The sequence below is a fragment of the Lasiosphaeria miniovina genome, assembly GCF_030549165.1.
Source record: "Lasiosphaeria miniovina strain SMH2392-1A chromosome Unknown B0T26scaffold_8, whole genome shotgun sequence".
NCBI lineage: Eukaryota > Fungi > Ascomycota > Sordariomycetes > Sordariales > Lasiosphaeriaceae > Lasiosphaeria > Lasiosphaeria miniovina.
Window position 1 is genome coordinate 1,922,464 of NW_026848227.1, and position 26,063 is coordinate 1,948,526.

The window sequence follows — 26,063 nt, forward strand, 5'->3', positions numbered from 1 at the left end:
TAAGAACATCTAGACGCCTTGAAAACATTATTCCAAGGAGACACAACCCGGGAGACGGCATCGAAGGCTACTCGGTGGCCCAAGAGAGAGAAGCTTTTCAAGAGGCCTGACTCGCCGGGCGGGCACCAAATAGGAAGAGACAAATAGCAAGCACACCAGCCAGACCTTCCTCGGTGTCCGTCCTCCAAGGTGTGCTCCAAGACAGCCGCCCCAGTCAACCCGTCCGCCCGTCTTCCATCTAACAAGCCGCGATAAAATTTCCTCTGCCGCCCGCCATCACTCCATCCCCATCCCCATACCCCGCCCGCTCGAGCCAGACGCGGAAGCAAATACAGACCGAAGAGACTTCCTCACTGCCACCACCATTACGGACAAGATGTAGTAAGCTCACACACTTGCCTTCCCCTAGCCGACAGGCCTTCGGTTTATGCTCGCTGCCTTTGCCTACCTTAGGTACTGCAGCACGTGCGAGTATCTCCACAATTTCGCCATGGTTGCAGCCATCCCAGGCTGGCTTGAGGCCGGCGAGACCTTGTACGATGGCATGCGAGCCAATGTCCGGCGCGTGAAGGCACCGTGGCCGAGTTTTTCCGGTGTCATCCGCCATCGATTCGGCTGCCTGACCCGCAGCACGGCGGCGGTATCTGAGCCGGCCCTGGCTGGGTGTGTTTGGACAGTCTCTACGTGGACATGGTCTGGCAGGAATGGAATGATGATTATGATGATAGCCTTGCCGCCGGTATTACTTTGGGAAATGATACCGCCGCCGCCAGCGTTCGCGGTCGAAAGTCGGCACGCGGCTCGTCTCGCGAGGCACAGGGCGGCGAGCGAGGAGCGGGCGAGCCGGGAGAGTAGACGGGGATCCGGTTGCTGGGGAACTCTCATTTTGTGTGTTGAGTGTGGGATCGAGGCCATGTTCCATTCATTGCATTGTCAGCTGCCCAGCCCAGTCCGGTCACATTCGAAAAAACTATCTGGTCTATGCTGGCGGCCCGTAGAACATAGGACATAGGGATACTTGAAGGACCTCGAAGGGAATATGTACACGAGGAACACTGAGAATGGGACGTGTCATGGCACGCATCAGGGCTAAAGAGTTGGCAGGAGATTGAAGAGCATCCGAGAGCCGGACTCCCTGCGCCCAATGTCAATGCTGTCGAATATATCATATTTTCTTTCTTTGTGGTCGTTTTAGTCAGATGGAGGGAGGAAGTGTGTATGGCTTCAAGAGGGGTATACCTGGTGGTGGGATAGGCACATGAAGAGATAGTAGTTCAAGAACTTCCATTGGTAATCCCACTTTCCTCTGCTCCATGCAAGCAACATCTGCAATTAACGCTACCAGAAATTGTGACAGGGCGGTATCATAAAGTATCAACGCCCGGAAGTCGCGGCCACGATGAAGTTGGGGGAGGAAAGGCAGTAGCACAGCACCCAAGCGGCAAGCGATTTTAGGTTGTACTTCGCCCAGGCATATCTACCCGAAAATGGAACAAGGATCCGGAATTACCCCAAGTCTTTGGGGGCTCTTGGAATGTCGAGAGACGCACCAGAGGTGCCTTTTATTATAAAACTTGAAGGAACTCTTCTAAAGAGGTGGTAATCGTGTGCCTGTTTCGATGCTGGCACCCTTCTCCGTTATTTATTGGTTTATAATGCCAAACGGTTCATCTCACCCATACCTACCACCCATTTCGTAATCGTCACGTACATGTACATACACATAGACTATGACCCAGTACCCTCGTCCATGAATGCCGACCCGCCAATGCTCCAATCCTATGCAATATACCACAGCCAAAAAGGGGAGGGAAAGAAAAACGCCAAAAATGCCACCCATAATCACCAATCCAAGCTCGGTGGTCCAATCTTCCGCTCTGCTAACTGCCGGACAAGCGGCTCTGCGACAGTGCTCTCGGTGCGGAATTTCCGTGCTTGTTTGACGCGCGTGTAGAACACGGGACAGTCTCCGCTGTTACATAGAACATCTTCCTGAGGGGAGAGTCCAGCACAGGTCTGGCAGACCTTGATGACGTCGGTGAGCTTGCGGTGCTCCATGTTTAGGCGCATCTGCAAATGGAGCACTGACTTAGCCGTGTCTTCGGCGCAGCGGCGGCAGATGGGAAGATTCGCCGCGTTTGTACCTGCTGATCCCGCAGCCCCACCAGGGCCGCTCTTGATCTTGACAGCACAGACAATACACGACGTTGCGTGCAAGAACCATTCGAGCGTCTTTTTCTTGGTATTGTTGACGCCACCACTGGCGCCATCACCAGCACGCCCCCCTAGCGCAGAACCCACAGAGGCGTCAACGCGACGGACGAGCTTAACCTTGGGAATCTCGTCGTACCATGCGCGGACGTTGGCGCCGACTAGGTTAAAGATGCGCTCGAGGGGCGGGATGATGTTCTTGGAGATGTAGTACTCAGCGTCGAGGGAGGCGTCGGGACTGTTCAGCAGGTCCTCAGGGGCGACGCAGCGGTCAATCAGCCGCGCGCCCGGGGCTCCTGATATCACCACGTATGGAACTCTCTCGCCGTACTGAGGCTCGGCGCGGGCATCCTTGAGCATACGCTTGGTGCTGATGAGCGCACCGGCCGGCCCTGGGCCTTTGGCACTATATGTGCCGAGCTTAACCTCCCTTGCGAAGCAGAAATCTTGGACGGACACGGTGCCTCGCATGATTTTGGCGCACTGGGTCTGGAAATACTCCTTGACCTGGCTCAAGTCGGCTGTCTCGAATAATATCTTGAGCGCCTTCTCCTCGATCTTCTGCTCCGCGGGCGTACCGTCTCGGCGGACAGTTTCAATGCCCTTCGCGTCGAACTCGGGGATAGTTTGCTCGCGGCTCTCGAATTTGTACCCGACATAGCGCTTCTTGGCGAGAAGAACGCAAGGATGATACACCTTCTCAAACTTGAGCTTGATAGGTCGCGGGTTCATGTTTGTGATCTCCTTGGCTATCTCGGCTCCGATGTCGAACGCCTGCTCGCGAGTACGCCCTTTGAGGTAGATGAAAAGACTGTCAGTGTCGCCGTAAACCACTTCAGCGCCCCATCGTTCGACAGAGTGGATGAACGCAATGGCGCGCTCGAGTGTCTCACGCCCTGTCTGTACGATGCTGTCGGCGATCTCAGAACATGGCATCCTACCCGAGAAGGATGCTGACGTGTAGCCATACGTGACATTGGCAAGCAGTTTGAGCGCCAGCTGCCGGTTGTTGAGAAGACGCTGCAGAGTCCTGTCATCTTTATCCTCTTTCATGCCGCTTTTGACCATGACGCGCGTCTCCAAGATCTCGGTGAGCATCTTGGCGAGGAGAGATTTCCGAATCTCGGGCTTGGTGTACATTACTCCGTTGGGAGCTATGTTGATGTATTTTTCCAAGAGGCGGAGGAGGCCCTCCCTTCTCTGGTATTCGGCAAACCCCATCTTGTTCGAGCCCCGCCAATTGACAATTCGGCCGAGGAACGTCGAGTAGCAGTAGTTGTACGCAATCATGACGCTGGGATACAGGCTTTGAAAATCCAGAACCACCAGGGGGCTGTTGTAGAATGCGCTCTGGGGCTCCATCACCAAAGGGAGACATTCCAGGGCATTCTGGCCCCCGACCTGCTTCCTACTGGGGGACACAAGGATGAAGTTCTCCGGCTTGGCGATCCTGAACATGATTGACTCGACCTTGAACTGCGAGCCTCGAGAGAAGACGGAGAAAAAGTCCACCCCGAGAAGTCTAGCTTGCTCGCTTGTGCGAGCAATTAGCTCGTTGGCCTCCAAAATCTCGAGATCTAATCGGGTCCTTGTCAAGTAATGTCGGACAACCTTGCCAAGGTCTCTGGGACGTTTGCTTTGGTACCAATTCGTCAATGTTTGCCAAGGATAATGAGGGATGCGGCGGTGAAGCAGATGCCAGACCACATTCTCCATGGTATACTGAAGCAGGTTCAGCTCGCCTCGCATCGCTCTCCAGATGTTGATCATATGCCTGCCGGTGACTCGAATCGCCGATGTCGTGTTGAAGCCCCATTTGTCAGCTTCTCGTCCCTCCCTCCCGTTCGACGCTGACTTCATGCGAGAGAACTCATCACACAAGTCGTAGTCGTATTTGAACCTTGCCCGCGCAATGAGGTAACCCCAAGAGCCACCATGAACTTCGTATCCTGTGAGAATGTCTGGGTCATGGGACCGCACGATTTCTACTATTCTGGACATGACCTCTAGCTCCGAGGATTCCTGGACGACCTCGACAGTGCTTCTCTCATGTTGTATTCGTTTGGAGAACGACTCATCTTCGGTGAGGACAATGATGCCAGCCTGGGTGTTGTCTGGCAACTGGCTGCTGCGCAGAGAGTTCTCGTCGGACCTGACAGACCAGAATATGCATTGGACTTTGTCTTCTTCGGGATTTGGCACTAATTTGCCTCTGGTATTGACATGTACCTCAAGGCTCATAGTACTCATATATTGTGCCCCGTGCTCAACGCTTGTCGACTTCCGTTTCTGGGAGTACTTGAATCCGTATTTGTTCTTAGGTGTAGGTCCGACGATTTGGGATAGCTCTGGCCTCGCAGCCTGCGTTGCCTGTGGATTGGCAGAGCCAAGTTGTTTCGCCTGACGAGGTCTTTGTTTATCAGTCCACCAAGTACTGAGTTCGTTATAGGTTGGAGGCGGTTCGGCTATTTCCCAGCTCTTTATGGTGCATAATTTCCGCTGCCTCGAAAACTCAGACTCCATTTTAGAGGCGTCAGGAATAAATTCTGGTCTTATACCGAATGTAGCCAGAGATTGGCCTGTGGCATCGAATTCGGGTAGATACGGGACACTTTTGCCACCTAGTCGAAATTCTCGCCCTGCGTACTCTCTGGGTCGAGAGGGAACATCTTTATCCATGCTATAAAATGCATCTTGATAGATGACATCCGGTAAGTTGTTGCTTTGCATTGTGGCCAAGACCTCTGTCCGCGACGGAGGCATACAACCAAGCAAGAAGATCTTGGTTGAGCCATTCCAGACAAGTTGCGAAGTCGAGACAGTGCCAGTTGAAGCTGAGTTGGAGAGAGAAGTTCGTGATGCAGGCGCCTTCGTTGACCCATTTTCGGTATTGGAACCGGCCTCCTGAATGGATAGCAGCGGATCGAATGACACGTGCATTTCTATCGCATCACCCTGACTGCGTTGTGAGCCGCTCTGTTGGCTCAGTCTTAGTTTTGTGTTGGGATTTTGGGCATCTTTGACAACGGAAAAGCCGAGTGTCTGGTTTCCAGACTGCCTTGTAAGATCGCTTTTGGTAGTATATGGCTTGGCCGATTCCTCTGGCTGCGATGATTTCCTTGGCTCGATCTTACGAATGTCGTTCCTCGCTTCAGGTTCATGGACCGACTTGTCCTGCTTCTGCCGCTTCGGCGGCAGGCCCTCTTCTAGTTCTGATCGCTGACGCTTGGCAGCGAATACCTCATTTGTGTCAGAGTGCCCGGGATCATCGAGTTTCGTTGTGAGGCCCATTGCCTTGGCCTCAGCAACCAGACCATTGTATAGTGGAATTTGGGGCCGTTTTCCAGAACGTAGACCGCTGATACAAAAGCCGCCAAGGCCGTAGACGGTCCTCATCAGTTCGATCTCTATCTTGGACGTCAGATGTTGTTCGGAAGGGATTTTGTCGGGCTTTAACTCTCCGCCGATTGCATCAGGGACATTTTCTACAGCAGCCCCGTCTAAGTTCTTTTTGCGCTCGGGTTTCAGCTCAGCAGCTTTGCCAATGACTTGGGCCTCGGCCGTCCCGTCGTCATCCAAATCATCTAGAAAGAGCTGCCTGGTTTCTTCGTCCATCTCAAGCTCAAGGATCCCTTCCTCGTCCACTTCGACGCTGCTATTGGCGACATTCAGGTTTGCGCCTAGGATCTTGTCATCGAGGCCAAGGGCAGGCAGCAGATTATCCGGGAATAGATCTTCCACAGACTGGAACACCGTCTTCACACTGGCTCTAAGGGGGTCCGGTTCGAGGTAGTCGGAGAAAGAAAGATCGGCCCCATCCTCCAAACCTTCGTCTTGGATCAAGCGTTGGATTTGAGCGCGGTATTCTTCCTCGTGTAGCCAACCAGGAGGCTGTGAATCTCGCGGATTTGCGGACATGGAGACCAAAGCCTCTGCGGGGAAAGGAGAGCCTCCGGGAGCCTTGACGCGCATACACTTCTTCCTGCGCTTAGCTTCGTCTTCCCATAGGCCGGCCATGCTGGGGACGAGTTTGAGATCGGCGGACAGGGGGTACTGCCGTTCGATAAAGTCGTGATGCAGAGGCCGCTCTCTCACGGCTGTACGGTTTAGAATGTCCTGAACGCAGAGATCGACCTCCAAGGCACAGTGGCTAACTCGCGGGAGGCCGTAGTCTTCGGTGATGATTTCACGGGGAATAGAACTGCGATCCCAGGTGGGCCCGGAATTCTCAACATCTTGGTCAAAATCAGGAACAGGGGCACGAAACCGGACGTGTGCAGAATCTAGATAACCGCAACCGTACAGATTGTAGTCGATCATGAACTGGAGGAGATACTGCAAGTGGGCTTCGTAGGGTTGGAACTTGCGGCCCATGATGAGGCCCTGCTGCAAGAGGTCTGCAAGTCGGGTCATGACAGCGGGGTTGAGCATGTAGATCTTCAGATAGAAGCGGTAGCCGACATGAAAGCCGTAGAAAGGGACGGCTTTCACGAGGGTGATGCGCGTAACGAATTTTGGCTGGGCGCGGTTCTCATCATGCCTTCGGTAGCTGACGGCCAGGGCGTGATCAATGGAGAGATGGAGGCTGCGTATGTATTCGCCCACTGCAGTACCGGGGAGGTGAGCTCGCGTGTGCATGGACATGGGGTGGGGAGGGCGAGTATCACTCACCTTCGCGTTTGTCCAAGCTCCCGAGATACTCGACGTAGAGATAGGGGAAGGCGCCATGGACGTGGGCGCACACCTTCTGGCCCGTCTCGGTCGACCCGAAGACGCGAATGACGGGCACCTTTGGCTCCTTTGCCATCTGCGAGTCGTGAACATGTTTGCGCAGCTGGGGATCGTATCTGGTGGGGGTGGCTTGGTAGTGGTCGATGCAATTTAGTCGGAGGCGAAAGACTTGCATGCTCCCCTGATGGCCGCCGATGACGGCACCTCGCGCGGTGGCAGGGTAGTTCCAATTAGGAAGCCAAGGGAAAAAGCAACGAATGGCTTATTGCACAGTGGGAATTCGATATTCCTAACAACCAAAAGGAACCTAAATCAGGCAGACGCAAAGAACATGATCGCAATTAATGTCTGGTGAACAGGTAAACGTCTCGAAGTACTCAAAGCTCGCGTACGGCACGCCGCGTCCTGACGGGCTACGCATTTCAATTTACAGTGGCAGGCTGTGTTCCTTTGTTGCGACCTGAGGGCGTACCTAATGCTCTAGAGACTCACCAAAGCACGTGACGGCGCGAAGGCCCTCCACCCCACCCCACCAGCAAATAATGGTGAGATGCTGAGGTCTACAAACCTGCAATTGTTTCTAGCTTTCTAGGCAACTTTACTTCAGGATAGACCCCAGCAAGTGTAGCAAGTGTTGGTCATTTTCCAAAGTAGACTTGATAAGATGCAAGCATGGGATCACTTGTTGGTGTGTTTTGCTTTCCTATCCGTACACTCTGCGTCATTCTTATATCTAACTAAAGATTTTATGTTGTTCTAGGGTATTGAGTAGGTTCGCTAGCTAAATAATACCCAGGACAGAATTCAGTTGATAGAATAAAGAACAAGAGAGAAATTTATTGGATAACATATATTATAATGTATGCAGGTATTTGATATATCTCAAGGTAACAGTAGTTGGAATTTTCTAAAGTTTGGAAGACCTTGGTGACTTCCAGGTACTGGGATCAGAAAGGCCTGTAGCGGACAACGGTCCACTGTAAGGCTGGCCAGTCACAGGTCAATGAACAGGTGTGGGGCAGGGGCAGCGCCTGGGAATATCGTCCGCCAAGCCCAAAGCAACCACTCCCGTCCATGGTCCTCTCAAGATTGGCCTGCCGTGAAATTTTGACAATCTCACCACCACGTATCCGTACTTACCATTTGCACCTCACCCACGCCTGCCATCGAGTTTCCAAAGACCGAAGTCCTGCCGCCACTGACTTCCTACAGTATAAACCACGGGATAGCGTCACGCCAGAAAAAGAAACGATGCCTCCTCCAAACCGGCCAGAGCAGCAGGTGGCTTCGGCTCAGTCTGCCGCCAGCGCAGCGTCCGGCGCGGGCGCCGCGCGCAAAGAAGACAACATCTACATCCCGGCGTACATCAGCAAGCAGCCATTCTACGTAACGGGGCTCGACGACCAGGACTCGCTGCAGCATCAGCGGTCGCGCGTGACAGGGGAAGACGAGAAGGTGACGGTAATAGAAAAGCGGACCAAGGCACCTGCGCGGACAAAGTGGATCAAGGGGTCGTGCGAGAACTGCGGCGCCATAGGCCACAAGATGAAGGACTGCCTGGAGCGCCCGCGCAAGGTCGGCGCGCGGTTCACGGGGCGCGACATCCAGGCCGACCGGGTGGCGCGCGACGCGAAGCTCGGCTACGAGGCCAAGCGCGACGTCTACCAGACGTACGATCCCAAGCAGTACCGCGAGGTGCTGGAGGAGTACAACATGGTGGAGGAGGCGCGGCGGCAGATGCTTCAGGCGGCAGCAGGTGGTGGCGGGGGGGCCAAAGCCAACAGCAATGGCGATGACGAAAACAACAACAATAACACAGACGGCGGGAATAATCAAGAACTAGTACCACGGAAAGACGGCGAGGAAGCGTACGAGGAAGGCTTCAAGTACGCCGACGAATCCGAGATGGGGCGCAACCGGGCGATTAAGCAGTCGATGCGCATCCGCGAGGACACGGCCAAGTACTTGCTAAACCTAGACCAGGACTCGGCCAAGTACAACCCGAAGAAGCGGGCGCTGGTGGACCCGGGCGCGATCGCGGATAAGTCGTCGCAGATGTTCGCCGAGGAGAGCTTCCTGCGGGCGTCGGGCGAGGCGGGCGAGTTTGAGCGCGCGCAGCGGTACGCGTGGGAGGCGCAGGAGCGCGCCGGCGACACCAGCCAGCATCTGCAGGCGAACCCGACGGCGGGCGAGTTTGTGCGCAAGCGCGAGATCGAGGAGCGCGAGGCTAAGCGCCGCAAGCGCGCCGAGCAGCTGGCGAGCCAGTACGGCGAGCAGCCCGAGGTGCCCGACGCCCTCAAGGCCGCCATCACCGAGTCCGAGACGTTTGTCGAGTACGACGAGGCCGGCCTCATCAAGGGGGCGCCCAGGAGAGCCGCCATATCCAAGTACCCAGAGAACGTCGTGACGAACAACCACACGGCTGTATGGGGTAGCTGGTGGTCGGATTTCAAATGGGGCTATGCATGCTGTCACTCCATCATCAAGAACAGTTATTGCACGGGAGAGATAGGAAAAACTGCAGGGAAAGAAACCGCGCTGTGGGATAAATAGTAGTTACTGTGGCAAGGAAATTAGAATGATACCCCCAACCGCATTGTCTGTGATCAATCTTCATACTATTTATTGTTTGCCAGGTTCAAGATCCCTTGACTAAGAGAACTTTCTGAAGAAAGAACGACGCACGATAGTGAAGAAGCCATAGACGTAGGATATCATTATCGATGTGCGGTTATCTATGTCACGCTACGTGGCACGTCATGCACGACATGTTCACAAAATCAGGAGGGAAGACTGTAGCGGAGTCGGAAGGCCTTGACTTTTCAGACACGTCTGTGCCTTTATTTGATGGATATCATGCCTGACTACAAACACCGTAAGGGCAGAGGCGAAGACCAAATAAACCCGCCGAAACCGTTTTCGTAGACCATTTCATAGCCGTTCCCTGATGGTGAGTTCGTTGAATCTACTCCTCATCCTCCTCCTCGGCATCGTCGCCCTTCTCGGCGGCCTTGGCCTTCTTTCTCCGCACACGGCCGGGGCGGCCACCACCAAAGGGCGAGCTGAGAGCAAAGTCGATGTGCTTCTGGGAGTCGAGACGGACAACGAACGACGGGACGTTCACGATCTGCTTGCCGACGCGAATGTGGCGCTGGCGGATCAGTACACGAGCGTGGTGGATGGACTTGGCGAGGCCGAGCTTGTAGACGCAGGTCTGGAGGCGGCGCTCCAAGAAATCCTCAGCCTTCAGGGCCAGGACGTAATCGAGCTTCATGCGGGACTCGTCCAAGACACCAACGCGGACCAGGCGGCGAATGAGGGCATTGCCTTCGAAGAGACGCTTGGGGTCCTTCTCCTCGAGGGTGAGAAGCTGACTGCGGGGAAAGTTAGTCCTCTGAAACTAGGATGCAAGCAGCTCCTCGTCTCACGCCAGAACCTGATATGGATAAATTGAGCGTTGCCAAGAATTGGCACAAGAGAAAACATACCGGGCTGCACGACGGATCTTGGACAGAGTAAGGAGGACGCGCCAAACCTCACGCTTGTTCCGGAGACCATACTCGCCGACGAGCTTCAACTCGGAGTCCCTGGGAATCCGAGAATTAGTCCATGATCACAATCGACATAAGCAGAGGCAAGCTCGTGCTCAGTGGCCGGTGATGTTTGTGAGCATGCGGCAGGAGCTCGAATCTCTTCGAGTCCTGCGCGCATAGGCTGCTGGAAAAGGGAAATAATCCAGGTTGAATCAAACGCACAATCGAGCGGCCTCGAAGGGACGACGCGGGACCTTAGCGGTCTTCGAGTAAGAAAGGGGCGCCATCTTGTCGTCGTTGGAGGCTTTCTCAAAAGTTCGTCGAGGGGAAACAAGAAATTCGGAGATCTAGATCTTTTGGAGGGAGTGGAAAATTGAGGGCCACAAGAGGGTTTGTGGTGGTCCGTGCGAGCCACATCGCACTTGCCCTAACGTGCGCGGGGACGCAGGATTGGTCAAGTTTCCCCAGCAATTCCCCAGCTTAGTCAGGCGCGCGCGCCGAAATCCTGACCTAGGTTTTTGCTTCACACAAAAATCCACCAAGTTTTTGAAGCCTGCTGCACCCCATCCACGACTTCACCTTTTCGATCGACGCCGTCAAACCTCACAAACAGGCAAGATGGGTCACCCCGCAGGTCTCCGCGCTGGTACGAGATATGCTTTCTCTCGGAATTTCCGGGAGAAGGGTATGATCCGTCTGTCTACCTACCTCAAGCAGTACAAGTACGTTACAGGGTTCTGTTGCAGCGAAAATGCAGCTCCGTCGCTAACTAATTGATCGCAGGGTTGGCGACATTGTCGATATCAAGGTGAACGGTGCCGTTCAGAAGGGGTAAGCAGAAGAATCCTCCTTCGTTGCGATTTGCGGCCGTCGGGTGTTTGGGGGATGCAACGACGAAATTCCGCTTCGACAGTGCACCCCGCTGGGACGGAGAACATTTGGAATGAAAGACTGACCCAGGACAACAGTATGGCCCACAAGGTCTACCACGGAAAGACCGGCGTTATCTACAACGTCACCAAGTCCGCAGTCGGAATCATCATCTACAAGAAGGTGAAGCATAGATACCTCGAGAAGCGCATCAACGTCCGTATCGAGCACATCTCGCCCTCGCGGTCCCGGGACGACTTCCTTCGCCGCGTCAAGCAGAACGCCGAGTTGAAGAAGCAGGCAAAGGCCGGCGCCACGGTGCAACTCAAGAGACAACCCGCCATGCCCCGGGACGCACGGACAATCTCGTTCAAGGAGAACAAGCCCGAGACGGTGGCACCGATTGCCTACGAGACCACAATTTAAGGGGGGCATTGGCGCAGTGGGGGTGGTGGATGATATGGTTTGATTTATTCTCTGCACGGGGTTCATCGCGTTCGGTACGGGAAAGAATTCCTGCATGGATAGTGTCTGGGATGTGGGAATTCTCATAGGAATCAAAATACCAATGTCATGACCAAACAGCCCACACAGCCCGCTCCCTCTGCGCCTTGGTGAAATAAACTGATGCACTTTGGAGTTTTGGTCTAGCAACAGAGCTGACGGATGCGATGGGTGGTACCTGCATGCTTCCGGGACTGGCATTCTTGTTGACCAGCTGCTCATCTAGACCGAACGTAACCGGTCCTGTCTGGCTCCGAGCTCGGTTCTGTACCGGTAGTCCGGCGTATGTTCCCACACGGGCGAGAAATGTAGATTAATTCAGCTCAGCCATTAGCTGCCGCGCCGCTGGAGATGATTCGGGTGTTGGTTCCGTTTCACTATGGAACAAAACTACGAATACACCGGGCAACGTGGCTAGCTTGCAAGGCAAGATGCAGCTATCACGCTAAACCTCTCAGGTGGCTAGTTGGGATGGGGAATAGTATCATTGACAAAAATATCGCCTCATCATTACAATTCGCCTGAAATTGACAGCTGAAGAGGAGAGTCGACGGGAACTCAACAATTACTCCAACCAAAAAGGCGCGAAGGACCCACAAAGGGAACAGGCCAACCAACTCCTGTTACGGTGGCGAGGGAGTATTACATCAGAAGTTAGATGTGCTGCAGTTGAAGGAGGAGTTCCTGTGCCCCAATTCCAGGAGCCGCCTGGGTCGGTCGGGCCTCACACCAAAGACAAACCTCTGCGTGCTGAACGGATTATACGGGATTTGCGGGATATTACCAGTGCAGTGACCAATCTGCTCTACAGGCTCTGAGTACCAATAAAATACGACCTAGGGGCTTTAAGTTCACTAACATATCGATAACTTTGTAGACAATGCCTACCAATGTACAGTACCTAGACTTGAACCTTGACACAAGGAGGATGCGAGGTGACCAGCTCATCAGTCGAGGCCCGGTGGTTGAGCTGAGCCTTGGCCACCCGACACTACCTGAAACGGTGAGCTGGGCGTCTGCAGTTGGCCAATGGTCGCCGCGCGGGGGAAACAAGGCTGCTGCTTGGCTGTGGCTGAACGCTAAGGCAGCACTGGGCTAGCGCTAACACGGCCGCCCGAGTCGCAGCATCCGACATTCTGTTCCGTGCCTTGTTCGCTGTCCATTTGGATTTGGATCTCAAGGTTACCTAGGTTCCTGGATGCCGTGCCGTACGCAGCGGATAATCCGTAGTCAGTTGGTCCCGCCACCTAGGATACTTTTTTCAACATTTCTTAGCAGCTCACGAGATGCAACGGTCGAGGCCGAATTGCAGCTTGGATCGATGCCATCAGGAGCGTTCCTCTAGCTGAGCAGGTAGCAGAGCCATCCCTGCTGCCGCACAGCACCAATTGCAACCAACTACCCCAGCCATGACAATGTCCTGGTTTGCTTTCCTCCTGACCTACATTGTCGGCGGCATCACATTCATACCCCTCGTCGTCGCTGCCGTCTTGACGCACGCCTACTTGACTTTCCCCAACTGCGACGATGCCAGCCAGAAGAACGATGCGGCCGGCGACGGCGACCTGGTCCAGCCTGGCGATGACGTCGACGGCCTCAAGGCAGCTCAGAAGGACGACACGAAGAGCCCACGAACCAACCACCACGACCCGGACGTAGCCGCTGGCTATTTCGCCGTCTGCCGCGAGTACACACCTATGGGCATCAATGCTAAGCCGATAGAGCGGTCCACGCCCGTCGGTTCCGCCACGGTGGCGGCCCCGAGCCCCAGCGTCTATCAGACCATGTACCGCAGCATCTTCGATCGAAAAACTGGGCCAGGTCCCCTGGACAGCAAAACGAGTGGTAGTCAGCGCCCCAAGAAGGCCGGCAATGTTTTCTATGTGGTCCTAAGGTATGTTGTTCCCCTGTATACGAAAGCTCCAACCAACAACCCCTGACCACTTGTCTCGTCTAACTCAACTTACAGGCATGGCCACCTGATGCTCTTTGACGATGACGAGCAGCTCGAGGTACGGCATGTCGTATCCCTAGCCCATCACGATGTCAGCATATACTCAGGGGAGGCCAATACGCCGGAGGGGGAGCTGTTCATCAAGCGGAACGCCATCTGCCTTTCGCGGAAGACGGATGGGGCGGAACTGGGCCCAGACACGCAGCTCTCCAAGCCCTTCTTTCTGTTCTCGGAAAACTGCTCCGCGAAGGAAGATTTCTATTTTGCGCTGCTGCGAAACCAGGAGCAGTCATTTGCTGCGGGAAGCAAGCCGCCGTCGCCTCTCGGCTTTGACGTCAAGAACATAATCTCGCTGGTGCAAAAGCTTCACTCGTCTGAGGATCACATGCAGACCAGGTGGCTGAATGCCATAATTGGTCGGGTATTTCTAGGTGTCCACAAGACGAAGGACATGGAGAACTTCATTAGAGAAAAGCTCACCAAAAAGATTTCACGAGTCAAGCGGCCAGCATTCCTGTCCAACATCGCAATCAAGGCGATCGACACGGGGGAATCCGCGCCCTACATTACTAACCCTCGCCTTAGGGATCTGACAGTCGAGGGAGAATGCGGAGTCGAGGCTGACGTGCGCTACACTGGCAATTTCCGTATCGAAGTTGCTGCTACCGCCCGCATCGATCTAGGTTCCCGCTTCAAAGCCCGAGAGGTCAATCTCGTGCTTGCCGTCGTTGTCCGGAAGCTGGAGGGACACATGTTGTTCAAAATCAAGCCTCCCCCCAGCGACCGACTTTGGTTCTCGTTTCAGCAAGCTCCGAAGATAGAGATGACTATCGAGCCCATCGTCAGCACTCGGCAGATAACATATACTGTCATTCTTCGTCAAATCGAGAACAGGATTAAAGAGGTGATCACCGAGACGCTTGTGCTGCCATTTTGGGACGATATGCCCTTTTTCAACACTGAGCAAAAGAAATGGAGAGGTGGCATATTCCACGATGACAAAGTCGACACATCTGTCGACCATGAAACGGCTGTTGCACAGGACGGTAACTTGGATGAGGTAGACCGATTGGAGGAGAACCAGGCTATTCAGGAAAGCGATGTACCGTCAAGGGAAAAGAGCCACAGTGTACCTGTACTCGAAAAGAGAGCGTCGGGTCTTTTCTCGAGACTATCGACCAAGACCAGACCTGACCATGCGTCCCTGCATTCGGCATCCTCGACGAGTATCGATATAAAAAGCGAGAGAGCCGAGAGCAAGACAGGCACTGTGGTGTCGCCGCCTATCTTCTCTGGCTCTTTTGTTCAGCCGTCAACTCCCACTGTCGAAACTGATACCATCCATGCTGATCTTTTTAAACCCTCGTCGTCACCCCCTAATGAGAGTCCAGCTGCGTCTGCTATGGCATCGATCTCAGCGAAGTCTCTGTCTTCATCTCCCGCTCAAACCCCTGGCTTAAGTCCCTTCCGACCCTATATTACCTCGAAATCGTCTAGCCAGTCGTCCGCTTCCTCTCGGGAAGCAATAGATGCAGACGGCGTAGACCGGACGCCCCAGCCACGACGTAATACTGCCTCGTCAACTGAAAGCCGGGAAGACAGCGGGGCAAAATCCCCGACACTTTCTGCGAGGGGCTCTGTTAGGGGCCATACAGAGTCTCACACTCACAGGAAAGGGCTGTTTGTCCATCACGATACCTCGCCGAATCCTTCCCCAGTGGGCTCCCCAGGTCCCACTGACCTGCAAAAACGGACTGCTCTAGCTGCTGTTACGAATGCGGCCGCATCTACCGTCAAGCGATGGGGTCTCAACGCCCTACAACGGCGGAATAACGAAGGAGGGTCGATCAAGAACTCACCGCCCATTGGAAACGGATCTCCTGTGGACCTAAACCAGCCTATGGGGCGCGGGCAGCCGCTTCCGCCCCCTGGGATGCCTCTACCGATGCCCAACAAGAAGTCACAGACAGCTCCAGTTCCAGTGCCCAAGCGGAAGCCCGTCCCTCCACCGTCGCCGAATTATCAAGACGAGGAAGCGGATCACAAGGTTGAGCGTCGCCCCGTGCCACACCCACCTCTTCCCAAACGGCGCCAGCTTCGGAGCGAGCAGCCGGACGAGGATAACATGCTCGTGGTGGCCGCTCCTGCGGACTCTGAGCCGACAACACCGCTCAGTGCGTCACACAGCCCTTCGTACATTCAGCCGTGGGTTGAAGACATGGAGGGCAACGGGTTAGACGCACCGACGGGCGAAGGCGGCGTAACAGCTCTGGGCCTTGTCAACCCAAAGTCGTCGCTGCGTGTTCACAACCCGCAGCAGGAAGAAGAGGACCAGGAATTCCAGGTGCAAGAACTTTCCGCGGGTGATGATGATGAATATTCGGCGTGGATGGACGGTCTGGAGCCCGAGAGCGAGGAGCCCGAGGGTGAGGATACTGGTCAACCAAACCAATGAACGTTTTTAATGGCATTTTCTTTTCCTTCGTGGCATTCATGCCGCTTTGCGGCGGGTTCTGGCTGGGGCTGGGTGGTGTACATCTTTTTGCTAGCGAGTATCAAGTTCATTCGGCTACTGCTACTCCGGATCGAGCTGGATAATCGTTGTGGGTAAGCGAGCTTCTTAGGTAGGTGGGTGGGTGGGTATAGTACCTCGGAATATCGGTAGAGAGGTCAACTTCCTCTTTTCGCGGAGTTAGCGCGGCGCATCGTTTTGGTTTTTTGGGTCTGTCATTTTACGCATGGTTCACAGTACTATGCTTGCGACGGAAGAATTGTTTAAGGGCTGAGGCTCGGGTCTAGAAATATATATGGCCGAGTCCACTTGACCGTTTTCAGACCTCATTCTAGGACCCCGGGTCTGGGGTTTCTCGCCTGGGTGTTTAGGTTGGGTACGTTGGCTTTTATTGCTGAGATGGTACTGGTTCTCTTTCGGAGGCGTTTAGGTCATAAAAAAGATCATAAATCACTCGCCACAAGGCAGTCAGCGAGTTGAGTAACAGTGGTAGTCCCTACTAACATTTTATTTGTTCTCGGTTCCGTTTTTTATCTCCCAACCGAGTGACGGAAACGAGAAATTACGCCCATAAGAGAAGAAACCAAAAAACTGATAGAAATAGCCCTTGATTTGGCCCGACTTTTTTTTTTTTTTTTTTAATTCGCTCAGCCTCTGCCTTCTATTTTGTAGACTGCCTGATTGCTAGCTAGCCAGCTGTTTGTTCCATACCAAGCGATTGCTCTATGCCACGATTTCCTCCTCGCATTGAATGCCGTATTTCTAAACAGTGTATGAATGATTAGAATATTGAGCTTTGTGCGTGGGTTTGGTAGGGAATTTTGTTTTTACCTTGAGCTCCTTGATCAAGGGATCGTTGAGCTTGCTGTTCATCGGAGCCAAAACGCCCTTCTCGGCAATAGTTCCGTCCAAAACTTGCTTGACGGCAACAGCGCATGGAATGCCAACTATATCCGATTAGTCATTAAACAGTTTTGGAAGCTATGTGTCTGGGAAATTGATGTCTCACCAAGCTTAGCCATTGCCGAGTAACCGCCGGGTTCCGTGCTGCCGTACTCGCAGAGAGTCGACAGTCTGGTCTGCTTGCTGCCATCCTTCAACTCAACCTCGAACTTGTGTTGCAAACTTCACGGTGTTAGCGTACAGACAGACTTGGCTGTGTGAGAATTAGCCACTTACATGACGAGGTCGCGTTCTCCCTTGCCGAACTGCATCTTGCTTTCGAGAGTGGTGCAGATGGTGTCCAGCGGGTTTCCTCTTGGGATGATCTTCAGCCGCCCAGTGTCAGTTTAGTGTGCCGTTACAGTGTCATACCAAGAAATTATATAGGCAGTGGGCCTGATATCTGCAGCCAGGGCTTGAAGTTGGGAACGCAAAAACGTTGATGCTTACCTTGTCTGATGAAAAGAGCCCAATCCACTTCAAGCCGCCCAGAATATGGTCCCTTTGCTGGCTATCCTTGAAGCTAGCCTTGGAGGAGATGGCCTCAATGAGGTCCTTCTCGTCTGACGACGGAGCACCGAGGAGTTTCTGGGTGGCCTCCTTCCACTGGATTGGCTCCTTCCAGTAGTCCTGCTCGCCATCTTCGAGGAAGCCGATATCGACAAGAACCTTGACGAATTCGGGGAAGCCCGCGTATCTTAGAGTGCCTCTGTATGTATGTCAGTGCTTGTGCACCCTTTAGGCGCTGAAACCTGTTCAACGCACCTAATAATGGTCTGCGCTTCCGGGATGTTGTAGCGCTCCTTGTATCCAGTGGAATCCCTGTTCGGATACGCAACAAGAGCGAATCCTGCAGCCGCCTCGTGTCAGTTTTCCAGATCAAATGCTAGGTCGGGGTGGTGGAATACGGCCTCTTGGCTGAGACCGCGCATCCAACACACTGTGGGCGTAGGGCCGTATGCTTGCCTGGGTATATGTGGTACGGCTGAGCGGTAGCCATAAGATCTTCAACATCATGTTAGCGTCCGTTCGTAGAGATCAGCTGGACACACCCTTGGGCCATAAGTGGTCCAATATGACCATGATCTAGCACGAGGATATCTTACCTGGGCCTGCAACGTTGACAATCTTGCCATCCTTATAAAAGCTAGCCGAGTTTCTCAGTGCGAGAAGAACGCCGCGGGGGGACCTTGAGCCCTGCCATGTTAACATCACGATAAAAAGACAGCAAAAACGGCCGCCGCCAGGTTTTTGGTGCAACCAGGCGTGGAATTGGGGTGAGTCGAGGTTAGGGGTGGGAGGCTTCTCACCAGGAGAATTTGTATCCCAAAGGATTTCCGGAATTCTCGGGCGCTGGCAGACCTCCGCAGTACGACAGAAACGACGTGATTTTCCCTCCTTCCATATGGACCTCTTCGATGGTCTTGACGGCGTCTTGAAAGGATCAGTTTTGTCTGCCCAATTAATGTCCTGCGTAGATCCTTACAGAGATGGTCAATGCCCGGATCTTTAGAAGGTTAGCTAGTCCCCAATTGACGCGAGCAAGAAGCTAGAGGAGAGAAACCCACCCAGTCCAATCTCATTCATGACAGTGATGCCAGCGTCCTTACACTGCTGGTCGAGCTCCAGCATAGCGGGGGAAACGTAGCTCGTGGTGACGACATGCTTCTTCTGGCGGATGGCGGACTTGATGATGAGGGCGTGGAAGGTGTAGGGGATTAAGCTGATGACAAGGTCGTGCTTCGAGAGCTCGGCGTCCAATGCCTGGTCGTCGGTAACATCGAGCGAGATGGGGGTGGCATTCTTGACGCCGGCCGAGAGAGCCTTGGCGGATTCGAGAGTCCTGCAAGCTGCAGAAGCATCAGCGGGCTAGCTAGCGATCGAGAAGAGTGTCCTTTTTTTGTCGGCCAACAAGAAATAGAGCAGAAACCCATACCGACAGTCACCGGTATTCCCGACTCGGCCAGGATATCGAGGGTCGGCCTTGTGACGAAACCGGCGCCGAGCATCAACACCCTACGAGAATAGGTAAGTACAAGTATAATTACATGTAGCCTCAATTGCAGAAGGGTCGGCTGTGCCTTACTTGTGGGACGCCATTGTTTTTTTTTTGCGGTACTTGTTTTCACGAGATGAGAGGGATAGCGGTATGGTCAATGGTCCCGTGTTAAAGTCGCGGTCGGGTGCTAGGTAGGCGATAACTTTTACTTTGTTGGAGGGGTTATTGAGGTACCTTCCAGGTAACATTTCACCAGTGACTCAACCCGTGTCGGTGCTGTTGAAGCTACCCCGCCATACCTGAGTTATGACGGTTTCTGCGTCCGATGTCGGCAGCGGTTCTAGCGGTGTCAGCACGGATACAGGATTGTTATCCCCGCCGTATTATTACCTCTTACCATGTCACGATAATGCTTGTCTCTTCATTGTGGCAAACCCAGAGGCCCGTCATATTATGCCATTTGCCTTCAATCCAACTGTCCAAAACAAAAATCGTACAGCTCGCCTAATAACTGCTATATTCTTATTTGGTGATCGGCTATTGGCGAAACTTATTTCTCGAAAACTGGGCTTATCGGACTACGCCTGGAACATGCTAGCCGTTAATAGGTAATTATCCGTATTCTGTATTCGTATTTACAACCCAGCCCTATTGGCGGGGGACTTTCGAAGATCTGAAAAGGCCTTTAATAGGTAATTTTAGAGACAAAATAAGCCTCTAGGATTCTGCAATGGGGTTCTGATAGAAATTCCCCCCCTCGGCGAAAAACCTCGAGGCCGAGCCGTGAAGTGCTAGGGCCCTTCAAATCTTCGAACGTCCAAAAATTCAGGGATTCTGAGCGCAGTTGGAGATTCTGGAAAGGACAGCTCCGGACCTAGTAAAGTGATGGTCCTGTATCTCAGGAGGGTTTGCATGTGGTCTAAGAAGATAAACCAATTTTGAACCCGAAATTAGAAAGGGTGCACCGGAACCCAAACAGAAGTGGTTTTAGCAGAAGTAGAAGACTATGACAAGGGCTATGGGACGAGGCTTCCGAAGCGTCCTGGATGCTAACAAATATTCAGGGGTTGGAGAGTGTGTCTATGCACTTTACATCCATATAGATACAAGCCTACCTCAGGGATCTATCGCTAAGAACCTATAGCATCCTTACACAGAAAAGAAATCCGGTTTTCCACCGGAGCAGTATGTACAGCAGGTACAGCATGTACCAGGTGGGAAGGGCCTCTATCAGAAACTGGATACACTGCCATTAGAACTAAAACCAAAAACTAAACGGGCAAGTAGGGGCATATAGGTATTCCGTAGTACATACATTCCTACCAGTTTGCGGATTTCTCGCTAACAAATTTGCCTGGGCGCGAGAACGGGTGCGGCTACCAAGCCCCCTATTTTCTTGATCTTGCACAGAAACCCATCATTGGCTCAAGGTTTGGGGCCTTCTATGACCAGATTTGTCTGAATGTCTGTGTGAATTTCTCAGTCTGAACTGGCTGCCTGTGGTGTTCAAGTCTTAAACGGAATTTGAAGCGAAATCTAAAACACGAACGCCGATGGACGAGATCAAGAGCCGATTGGATATCAGCAAGCCGCACCGTATGGTACTGCACACATTACGTCCAAGTCTTCCAGGAGTATAGATAGAATAGCTCCCTAGGTCACAAAGAGCAACCCAGGGGCTGTCTTAAAAAGGTGTTGTCGAGGAGGGCTAGATGGGGTCTCTCTTCCGTCGCCCCTGAGACGTGTGCACTAGGGGTTACCCAGACTTATTTACGGTGTTGCGATAGCCTTGTATACATTGACAGCCATTGCATCCTGTGTTGCCAGCTACGATGATGTGCGTCACATGCATCTTATTTCCCCCTTCTAGATGAGCAAGTATATCTCAGGTTGAGGAACACTAAAGAAGAGAGAGGGAAACGATCTGCGGCTAGCCATTTCTAAGAGCGACAGGAAGATCGAGAGGAAGGATTATTATCTAATAAACCCTGGAATAACTGGCAAATGGCTGTAGTGAGTAACGAAAAGAAAACTTGATTTGTGCTGAGGTTTTTGGATATTCACAGGCTAAAGGGATCGGTGGGTGAGGAGGCTCAATCAACATGCCATCTGGGTTTATCTACTACACTATACCCATCAATGGGGCGGAATCATCCCGAAAAGGGAAAATCCGTGCTTATAATTGGCCGAGAGATCATGGCAGTTCTTTTTCCTTCTCTCCTTTCCCTTGCAAATTCTCTCTTCTCCATCCACCATCTCTATCCTGTTAGGGCCATTGAACAAAATGATTATTTTTAGACATTTAACGTAACCGATCTTTTTTCTTTTCGTGAATCAAGCCTCACAGTTCATTTGTTATTATTCGGCAGTGCATAACGTGGCTGTGTGTGTTACCTATAGGAATTTTGTTTATACGCCAAGACGGCTCGCTGGGTGGCAATTAGCCAGAGCAGTATCTCGCCGCTTTGCTTCTAGTTCCATGACCCGATACCATGCAAATTGAAATGAACAGCACACGGTCAGAGAAACTACACGAGGGAATTCTCCAAAGAGCACTATAGAAGGACGCAGAGAGATCCACAGGAAACTGATCAGCCCAAATAAATAGTCGAGGCGATTCCGCTCCGGATCTATGGGAAGTAATAAGACAGCCGACACCCAGACATAGGTATATTCGTATCTTGAACGACTAGGATGTCGCTCCCTTTCGATAATACCCCGCAAACTGGGCCTGACCCTTGCTACATAAATAACTGGGAAGTCATATGCAAGCCTCCTGCCGAGCACACGGCCTGAAATAGGGTGGCGTATGGAGAACATACCGACCATAGAAGCCGCTCCGAGACGATGAGCCTTCTCCAGGTATCTCTTTGATGATCGACATCATTACTAGAAGATGAAAACCTCAACTTCGGGCAGTGTATAGTGCAGCTCAGTCATATGACCCGTCGTAGACGTAGTTGTGCGGGACATGGATCTCTTAGGCAGGTATTGCTAGACGGGTGCCTCGAGTTTCTCCCGGGCATGTTGATTTCTTGATATTGATCAACAATTCGAGCCAGCGGCCCGAAACTAAAGGGGCAGATCAGCCCCATGCCATTAGCAATGGATCTTATCCTGTCTACCGGGATAGTAGTTCATTAGCCATCGAAAATTACTCACAGGGCATCTGAGAGTACCCACAATGACTTTCTATGCTCCGGGGTGTTGATTGGCAATTTTGAACACGCCTGCCCTCGTCGTCCAACCACCATCTCCCCTTTTAAGTAGCATTAGGGAACAGACCACTCAGGAACATGGCAAATTAGAACAAAGTTCATCCGGCGATCGGTACGACGTAAAAGTGTTGGGCCATCTAGGAGACTGTAGAAATCACCCGTGGTGTGGACTGGACACTGAAGGCGGAGGAGGCACCAAGTATGCCACCAACACACGCACACACATATGTATCTATATATATGTAGAACAAATCCAACTGAACGTTTGCTGCCTCCCAAGACCAAGCTAACTGAACCCGCCTAAACGAACGAGCGAGCTTGCAGTGTTCCAAAAAAAAAAGAGCTGCTGAGCAGGAGACACACTCAAAACATATACGCCATGAAGTTCCTCGTCACCACCATCCTCACGCTTGCAAGCCTTGCGCTTGCTCAGACGCCCGCCGACCTCGACTGCCCCACGGCCACGAAAACAACGCAGCCTCGACGGTGTAGCAAGACGTGCGACTACTCGGACTGCAGCTTCCTGACAACCATCAAGAATCCGTGCGGCTGCCCAGCCAGCATACCGACCGCCACGCTGATCGCCCCTTGCGCGGCAGACTGCCCCTACGGAGGCTGCGACATCGAGTTCCGGACCAGCGCGCTTGCCTGCCCTACGACGTCGTCCACCAGCCGGCGCCGGCCGCGCCCGACAACCTCGAGCACCACGACCAGCTCGATCCCGGTGGTTGTGACGGGCATCACGACGCTGCCGCCGCCGATCCGCTCGACGCCGTGTCCCGTCATCACGCGCACGACCAGCCCGGCCGACTGCCCGGCAATTCGCTGCCCGGTGCCAACGTGCGTCGCTCAGTCGACCCTCGCCATTCCGTGCAACTGCACGCCCAAGACGTTGCTTTACGTGCAAGGTTGCGCCTCGACATGTCCTGGAGGCTGCTTAACCCGGACTCAGACCATAAGCCAGGTGAACTGCTAGGATCGGAGGACGGAGAGGAAAACGCGAGAGAGGACGAAGAGTAAAACGCGAGAGAGGCGGATATATTAGTGAATCCCTTTTTGTTTTTTATTTGTTTGGGAAAATTCGGGTTATCGGGAAAGTTCCATGGATGTCTTCGGCTCCCTGTGGAAGTGGGCAAAAAGGGCAACATGCCATTTCAATCTCAATCGAGCTCAAGATGGTGCTGATACTTATCAATGCGCCATAAATATTATCAAGGAGACCACTTAGCCTCCCTTGGACGTCTTCTATCTCTAGGTGGACTTTCGAAAACCTATATGTCAACTGTGAAGAGCGTTTGCCTTAAATCACAGGGGAAACTGAGATGAGAAGTCTCAAGACCTGAGGCCTGCCGCAGATGTGGTGGTTGGGCAAAATGGTGCAGGCGCTAAGACCCTTGCTGCAGGGGCATTCCATGGCCGATTGCAAGGGGCAGTCCCTGACGGGAATGACATCACCTGGGACCGGGCGACCCCCGCCAGGTGCCCCGCGTAAGCTCCGAACAGCACTGGGCTTCGGAGGCTACCGAACGCTAGGTGCATCGCGGAAGGTGTCAGCGGACCTTTGTTTGCATGGAGCGTGCCTGTCCCGCGCACCGGTGCCTTCCGTTGTTTGCCTCCCCTATCTCGCGGCATTGCTTTATTAAGGTTCGATTTCCCGTACCCAGGAAGCGGCGACTTTACATAGTGTTGAAGGCTCCTATTGATTTTCTACTATTTTGACACCCGACGCAGTGCGATCAAGTAACGTGCTCTGCTCCCGAGTCGTCGGTCGCACAGAACGATCTGCCCCACACAATGACATCGCGGTACCGGGTTGAGTGTAGGTCCCGAACTCTCTGCTCCCGGTCTTGTTGCCCACGTGCTTGCCTGAATTCTAGACTGAGATGAGCTGACCAGAGCGCAGATGCTCTCAAGACTCACCGGCGAGATCAGCTCATAGGTAAGAAACTGCCAGTCGCTCATTCTGCCCGAATCCGGGCTGGAGATAGTTTGAGGCGTCTTGGCTATCGAGTGACGTTCGCCGCTCACCGCTACTCTCACCAATCCTCGCTGGAGGTCGTAACCACTCCGACGGTGATACCAAGACCGTTTGGAGCAAATGGCTTTGTATTTTTCTAGTTTCGTGAAACCTCGCTGACGGAAACAGAATGGATCAAAGGCCTGCTCGCCGTTCCGTTCGTCCTGTATTCGCAGCCCCAAGGCGTCTTTGACGGACAGGGTATCGCTAGCAACACCCTACTGCAGACTCGTGAGGAGGCGCATCGACGATACAGTGAAATTCTACGCGATGTCGAAATCATGGTGGACGACCACAGTGAGTACTTTGTGACCTGTGTCTCGCCCCGCCGCGTTCCGGAACGTCAGAGGTGTGGATAGGCAGAGACCAACACACTGACACAGTTTCCGGTGAAAGTTATGCACCAGAACGATGCCGAGAACCCCTTTCCCTCAAAACTCAAGCTCCTGGTGCCGAGCATCGGCCAATTCTTCACGCGCCTTCCTCTGGAAGCCGCCTTCAAGCTACAGGACCGAAAACGTTACATCTCGTCGCGTCGCTTCGTGTCACCCTCTTTCAACGATGTCCGGCTTATTCTCAACTCCGCCCAGATCATGGCCGTAACGACATATGGAACCCTGCAGCTTGCTACTTTTGACGGAGATGTGACCCTCTACGATGACGGCCAGAGCCTGGAGGACAACAGTCCCGTTATTCCTAGGTTAATCGGTCCGTGTTGAAAATCCTATGCCACTTGCTGGTTTACTTCTCCTTTTTGTACTAACGCAGTCAACGCGTTCAGACTTGCTTCGAAAAAATGTCAAGGTTGGCATCGTTACAGCTGCTGGTTATACCACGGCGGAGCGGTATTACGCCCGGCTACATGGGTTGCTGGATGCCATGGCCAACTCGGCGGAGCTGACGCCGGCTCAAAAGCAGAGTCTGGTAGTGATGGGCGGAGAGGCAAACTATTTATTTGAGTTCTCCGCCACGTCGCCGCACCTCCTGGCACCAGTACCTCGAGAGCAGTGGTTGACGCCAGAGATGGCTTCGTGGGACGACCGCGATATCACAGAGCTTCTCGATGTTGCCGAGGTAGCCCTTCAGAATAGCATCAAGTCGCTGAATCTGCCCGCCACTTTGATGCGCAAGGACCGCGCCGTCGGTATCATCCCGCTATCACCCGATATCCGAATCCCGCGCGAGAGCCTCGAGGAGACGGTTCTAGTGGTCCAAAAGATCCTTGAGCTCAGCACGGCCGGCCGCGGCCGCCGCGTACCATTCTGCGCCTTTAATGGCGGGCGAGATGTCTTTGTCGATATCGGCGACAAGAGTTGGGGTGTTACGGTTCTGCAGCGTTGGTTTGGTGCCGGTCTGCCGGACGGCATCATCAAGGGTGAAAACACTCTGCATGTAGGCGACCAGTTTTTGAGTGCTGGCGCTAACGACTTCCGTGCCCGAAGTGTGGGCACTACGTCGTGGATCGCAAGTCCCGCAGAGACAGTTGAGCTTCTAGATGAGCTGGCCGAACTGATGGGCAAGAAGATGTCTTGATTTCCGGGAAGGCGGCCGATACGAGTTCTCGAATGTAGT

At 53.3% G+C, this 26,063-nt stretch overlaps 8 protein-coding genes across 8 annotated transcripts; 5 read left to right on the forward strand and 3 right to left on the reverse strand.

Annotated features, from left to right (window-relative positions):
- Positions 1 to 1,535: 1,535 nt before the first annotated feature.
- On the reverse strand, positions 1,536 to 7,492 carry B0T26DRAFT_839094 (uncharacterized protein). Its single transcript, XM_060447538.1, has 2 exons — positions 6,883 to 7,492; positions 1,536 to 6,815 (listed from the first exon to the last, which is right to left on the reverse strand). The coding sequence occupies exons 1-2, from the start codon at positions 7,115 to 7,117 to the stop codon at positions 1,843 to 1,845; spliced, it is 5,208 nt and encodes a 1,735-aa protein (XP_060290287.1). The 5' UTR covers positions 7,118 to 7,492; the 3' UTR covers positions 1,536 to 1,842.
- A 519-nt stretch (positions 7,493 to 8,011) lies between these two features.
- On the forward strand, positions 8,012 to 9,646 carry B0T26DRAFT_731280 (Pre-mRNA splicing Prp18-interacting factor-domain-containing protein). Its single transcript, XM_060443048.1, has one exon. It carries the CDS (start codon positions 8,017 to 8,019, stop codon positions 9,493 to 9,495), a length of 1,479 nt encoding a protein of 492 aa, XP_060290288.1. The 5' UTR covers positions 8,012 to 8,016; the 3' UTR covers positions 9,496 to 9,646.
- A 95-nt stretch (positions 9,647 to 9,741) lies between these two features.
- Positions 9,742 to 10,884, reverse strand: B0T26DRAFT_731283 (uncharacterized protein). Its single transcript, XM_060443049.1, has 3 exons — positions 10,698 to 10,884; positions 10,431 to 10,529; positions 9,742 to 10,316 (listed from the first exon to the last, which is right to left on the reverse strand). Exons 1-3 carry the CDS (start codon positions 10,760 to 10,762, stop codon positions 9,908 to 9,910), a joined length of 573 nt encoding a protein of 190 aa, XP_060290289.1. The 5' UTR covers positions 10,763 to 10,884; the 3' UTR covers positions 9,742 to 9,907.
- A 209-nt stretch (positions 10,885 to 11,093) lies between these two features.
- B0T26DRAFT_657987 (60S ribosomal protein L21) lies at positions 11,094 to 11,771 on the forward strand (the record flags this gene model as incomplete). Its single annotated transcript, XM_060438832.1, has 3 exons — positions 11,094 to 11,197; positions 11,259 to 11,306; positions 11,444 to 11,771. The coding sequence occupies 3 exons, from the start codon at positions 11,094 to 11,096 to the stop codon at positions 11,769 to 11,771; spliced, it is 480 nt and encodes a 159-aa protein (XP_060290290.1).
- Positions 11,772 to 13,121: 1,350 nt separating this feature from the next.
- Positions 13,122 to 16,675, forward strand: B0T26DRAFT_498272 (uncharacterized protein). Its single transcript, XM_060435362.1, has 2 exons — positions 13,122 to 13,743; positions 13,819 to 16,675. The coding sequence occupies exons 1-2, from the start codon at positions 13,259 to 13,261 to the stop codon at positions 16,256 to 16,258; spliced, it is 2,925 nt and encodes a 974-aa protein (XP_060290291.1). The 5' UTR covers positions 13,122 to 13,258; the 3' UTR covers positions 16,259 to 16,675.
- Positions 16,649 to 19,472, reverse strand: B0T26DRAFT_498169 (saccharopine dehydrogenase). Its single transcript, XM_060435361.1, has 13 exons — positions 19,344 to 19,472; positions 19,194 to 19,273; positions 18,826 to 19,107; positions 18,744 to 18,764; positions 18,568 to 18,691; positions 18,364 to 18,446; positions 18,224 to 18,262; positions 18,023 to 18,107; positions 17,708 to 17,966; positions 17,495 to 17,583; positions 17,325 to 17,440; positions 17,147 to 17,262; positions 16,649 to 17,077 (listed from the first exon to the last, which is right to left on the reverse strand). Exons 1-13 carry the CDS (start codon positions 19,355 to 19,357, stop codon positions 17,039 to 17,041), a joined length of 1,347 nt encoding a protein of 448 aa, XP_060290292.1. The 5' UTR covers positions 19,358 to 19,472; the 3' UTR covers positions 16,649 to 17,038.
- A 3,071-nt stretch (positions 19,473 to 22,543) lies between these two features.
- Positions 22,544 to 23,785, forward strand: B0T26DRAFT_839104 (uncharacterized protein). The gene has a single exon (XM_060447539.1). The coding sequence runs from the start codon at positions 22,854 to 22,856 to the stop codon at positions 23,448 to 23,450; it is 597 nt and encodes a 198-aa protein (XP_060290293.1). The 5' UTR covers positions 22,544 to 22,853; the 3' UTR covers positions 23,451 to 23,785.
- A 483-nt stretch (positions 23,786 to 24,268) lies between these two features.
- On the forward strand, positions 24,269 to 26,024 carry B0T26DRAFT_659101 (IMP-specific 5-nucleotidase; the record flags this gene model as incomplete). The annotated part of the gene is made up of 5 exons (XM_060438927.1): positions 24,269 to 24,293; positions 24,378 to 24,413; positions 24,621 to 24,788; positions 24,888 to 25,199; positions 25,273 to 26,024. The coding sequence occupies 5 exons, from the start codon at positions 24,269 to 24,271 to the stop codon at positions 26,022 to 26,024; spliced, it is 1,293 nt and encodes a 430-aa protein (XP_060290294.1).
- Positions 26,025 to 26,063: the final 39 nt, after the last annotated feature.

What these genes read in the sequence shown, in the direction of transcription:
- B0T26DRAFT_731280 (XM_060443048.1), top strand. Translation starts at nt 8,017, where the DNA reads ATGGTCCTCTCAAGATTGGCCTGCCGTGAAATTTTGACAATCTCACCA.
- B0T26DRAFT_839104 (XM_060447539.1), top strand. Translation starts at nt 22,854, where the DNA reads ATGAAGTTCCTCGTCACCACCATCCTCACGCTTGCAAGCCTTGCGCTT.
- B0T26DRAFT_498169 (XM_060435361.1), bottom strand. An exon ending in TTGGGATACAAATTCTCCTG is followed by an intron (nt 18,447 to 18,567) that starts GTGAGAAGCCTC and finishes GCAGGGCTCAAG; the next exon opens with GTCCCCCCGCGGCGTTCTTC. An exon ending in TGTCAACGTTGCAGGCCCAG is followed by an intron (nt 18,263 to 18,363) that starts GTAAGATATCCT and finishes ATGATGTTGAAG; the next exon opens with ATCTTATGGCTACCGCTCAG.
- B0T26DRAFT_839094 (XM_060447538.1), bottom strand. Translation starts at nt 7,117, where the DNA reads ATGCAAGTCTTTCGCCTCCGACTAAATTGCATCGACCACTACCAAGCC. An exon ending in GAGCTTGGACAAACGCGAAG is followed by an intron (nt 6,816 to 6,882) that starts GTGAGTGATACT and finishes CCGGTACTGCAG; the next exon opens with TGGGCGAATACATACGCAGC.
- B0T26DRAFT_498272 (XM_060435362.1), top strand. Translation starts at nt 13,259, where the DNA reads ATGACAATGTCCTGGTTTGCTTTCCTCCTGACCTACATTGTCGGCGGC. An exon ending in GTTTTCTATGTGGTCCTAAG is followed by an intron (nt 13,744 to 13,818) that starts GTATGTTGTTCC and finishes CTCAACTTACAG; the next exon opens with GCATGGCCACCTGATGCTCT.
- B0T26DRAFT_731283 (XM_060443049.1), bottom strand. Translation starts at nt 10,762, where the DNA reads ATGGCGCCCCTTTCTTACTCGAAGACCGCTAAGGTCCCGCGTCGTCCC. An exon ending in CCCTTCGAGGCCGCTCGATT is followed by an intron (nt 10,530 to 10,697) that starts GTGCGTTTGATT and finishes TCGGATTCCCAG; the next exon opens with GGACTCCGAGTTGAAGCTCG. An exon ending in AAGATCCGTCGTGCAGCCCG is followed by an intron (nt 10,317 to 10,430) that starts GTATGTTTTCTC and finishes CTTTCCCCGCAG; the next exon opens with TCAGCTTCTCACCCTCGAGG.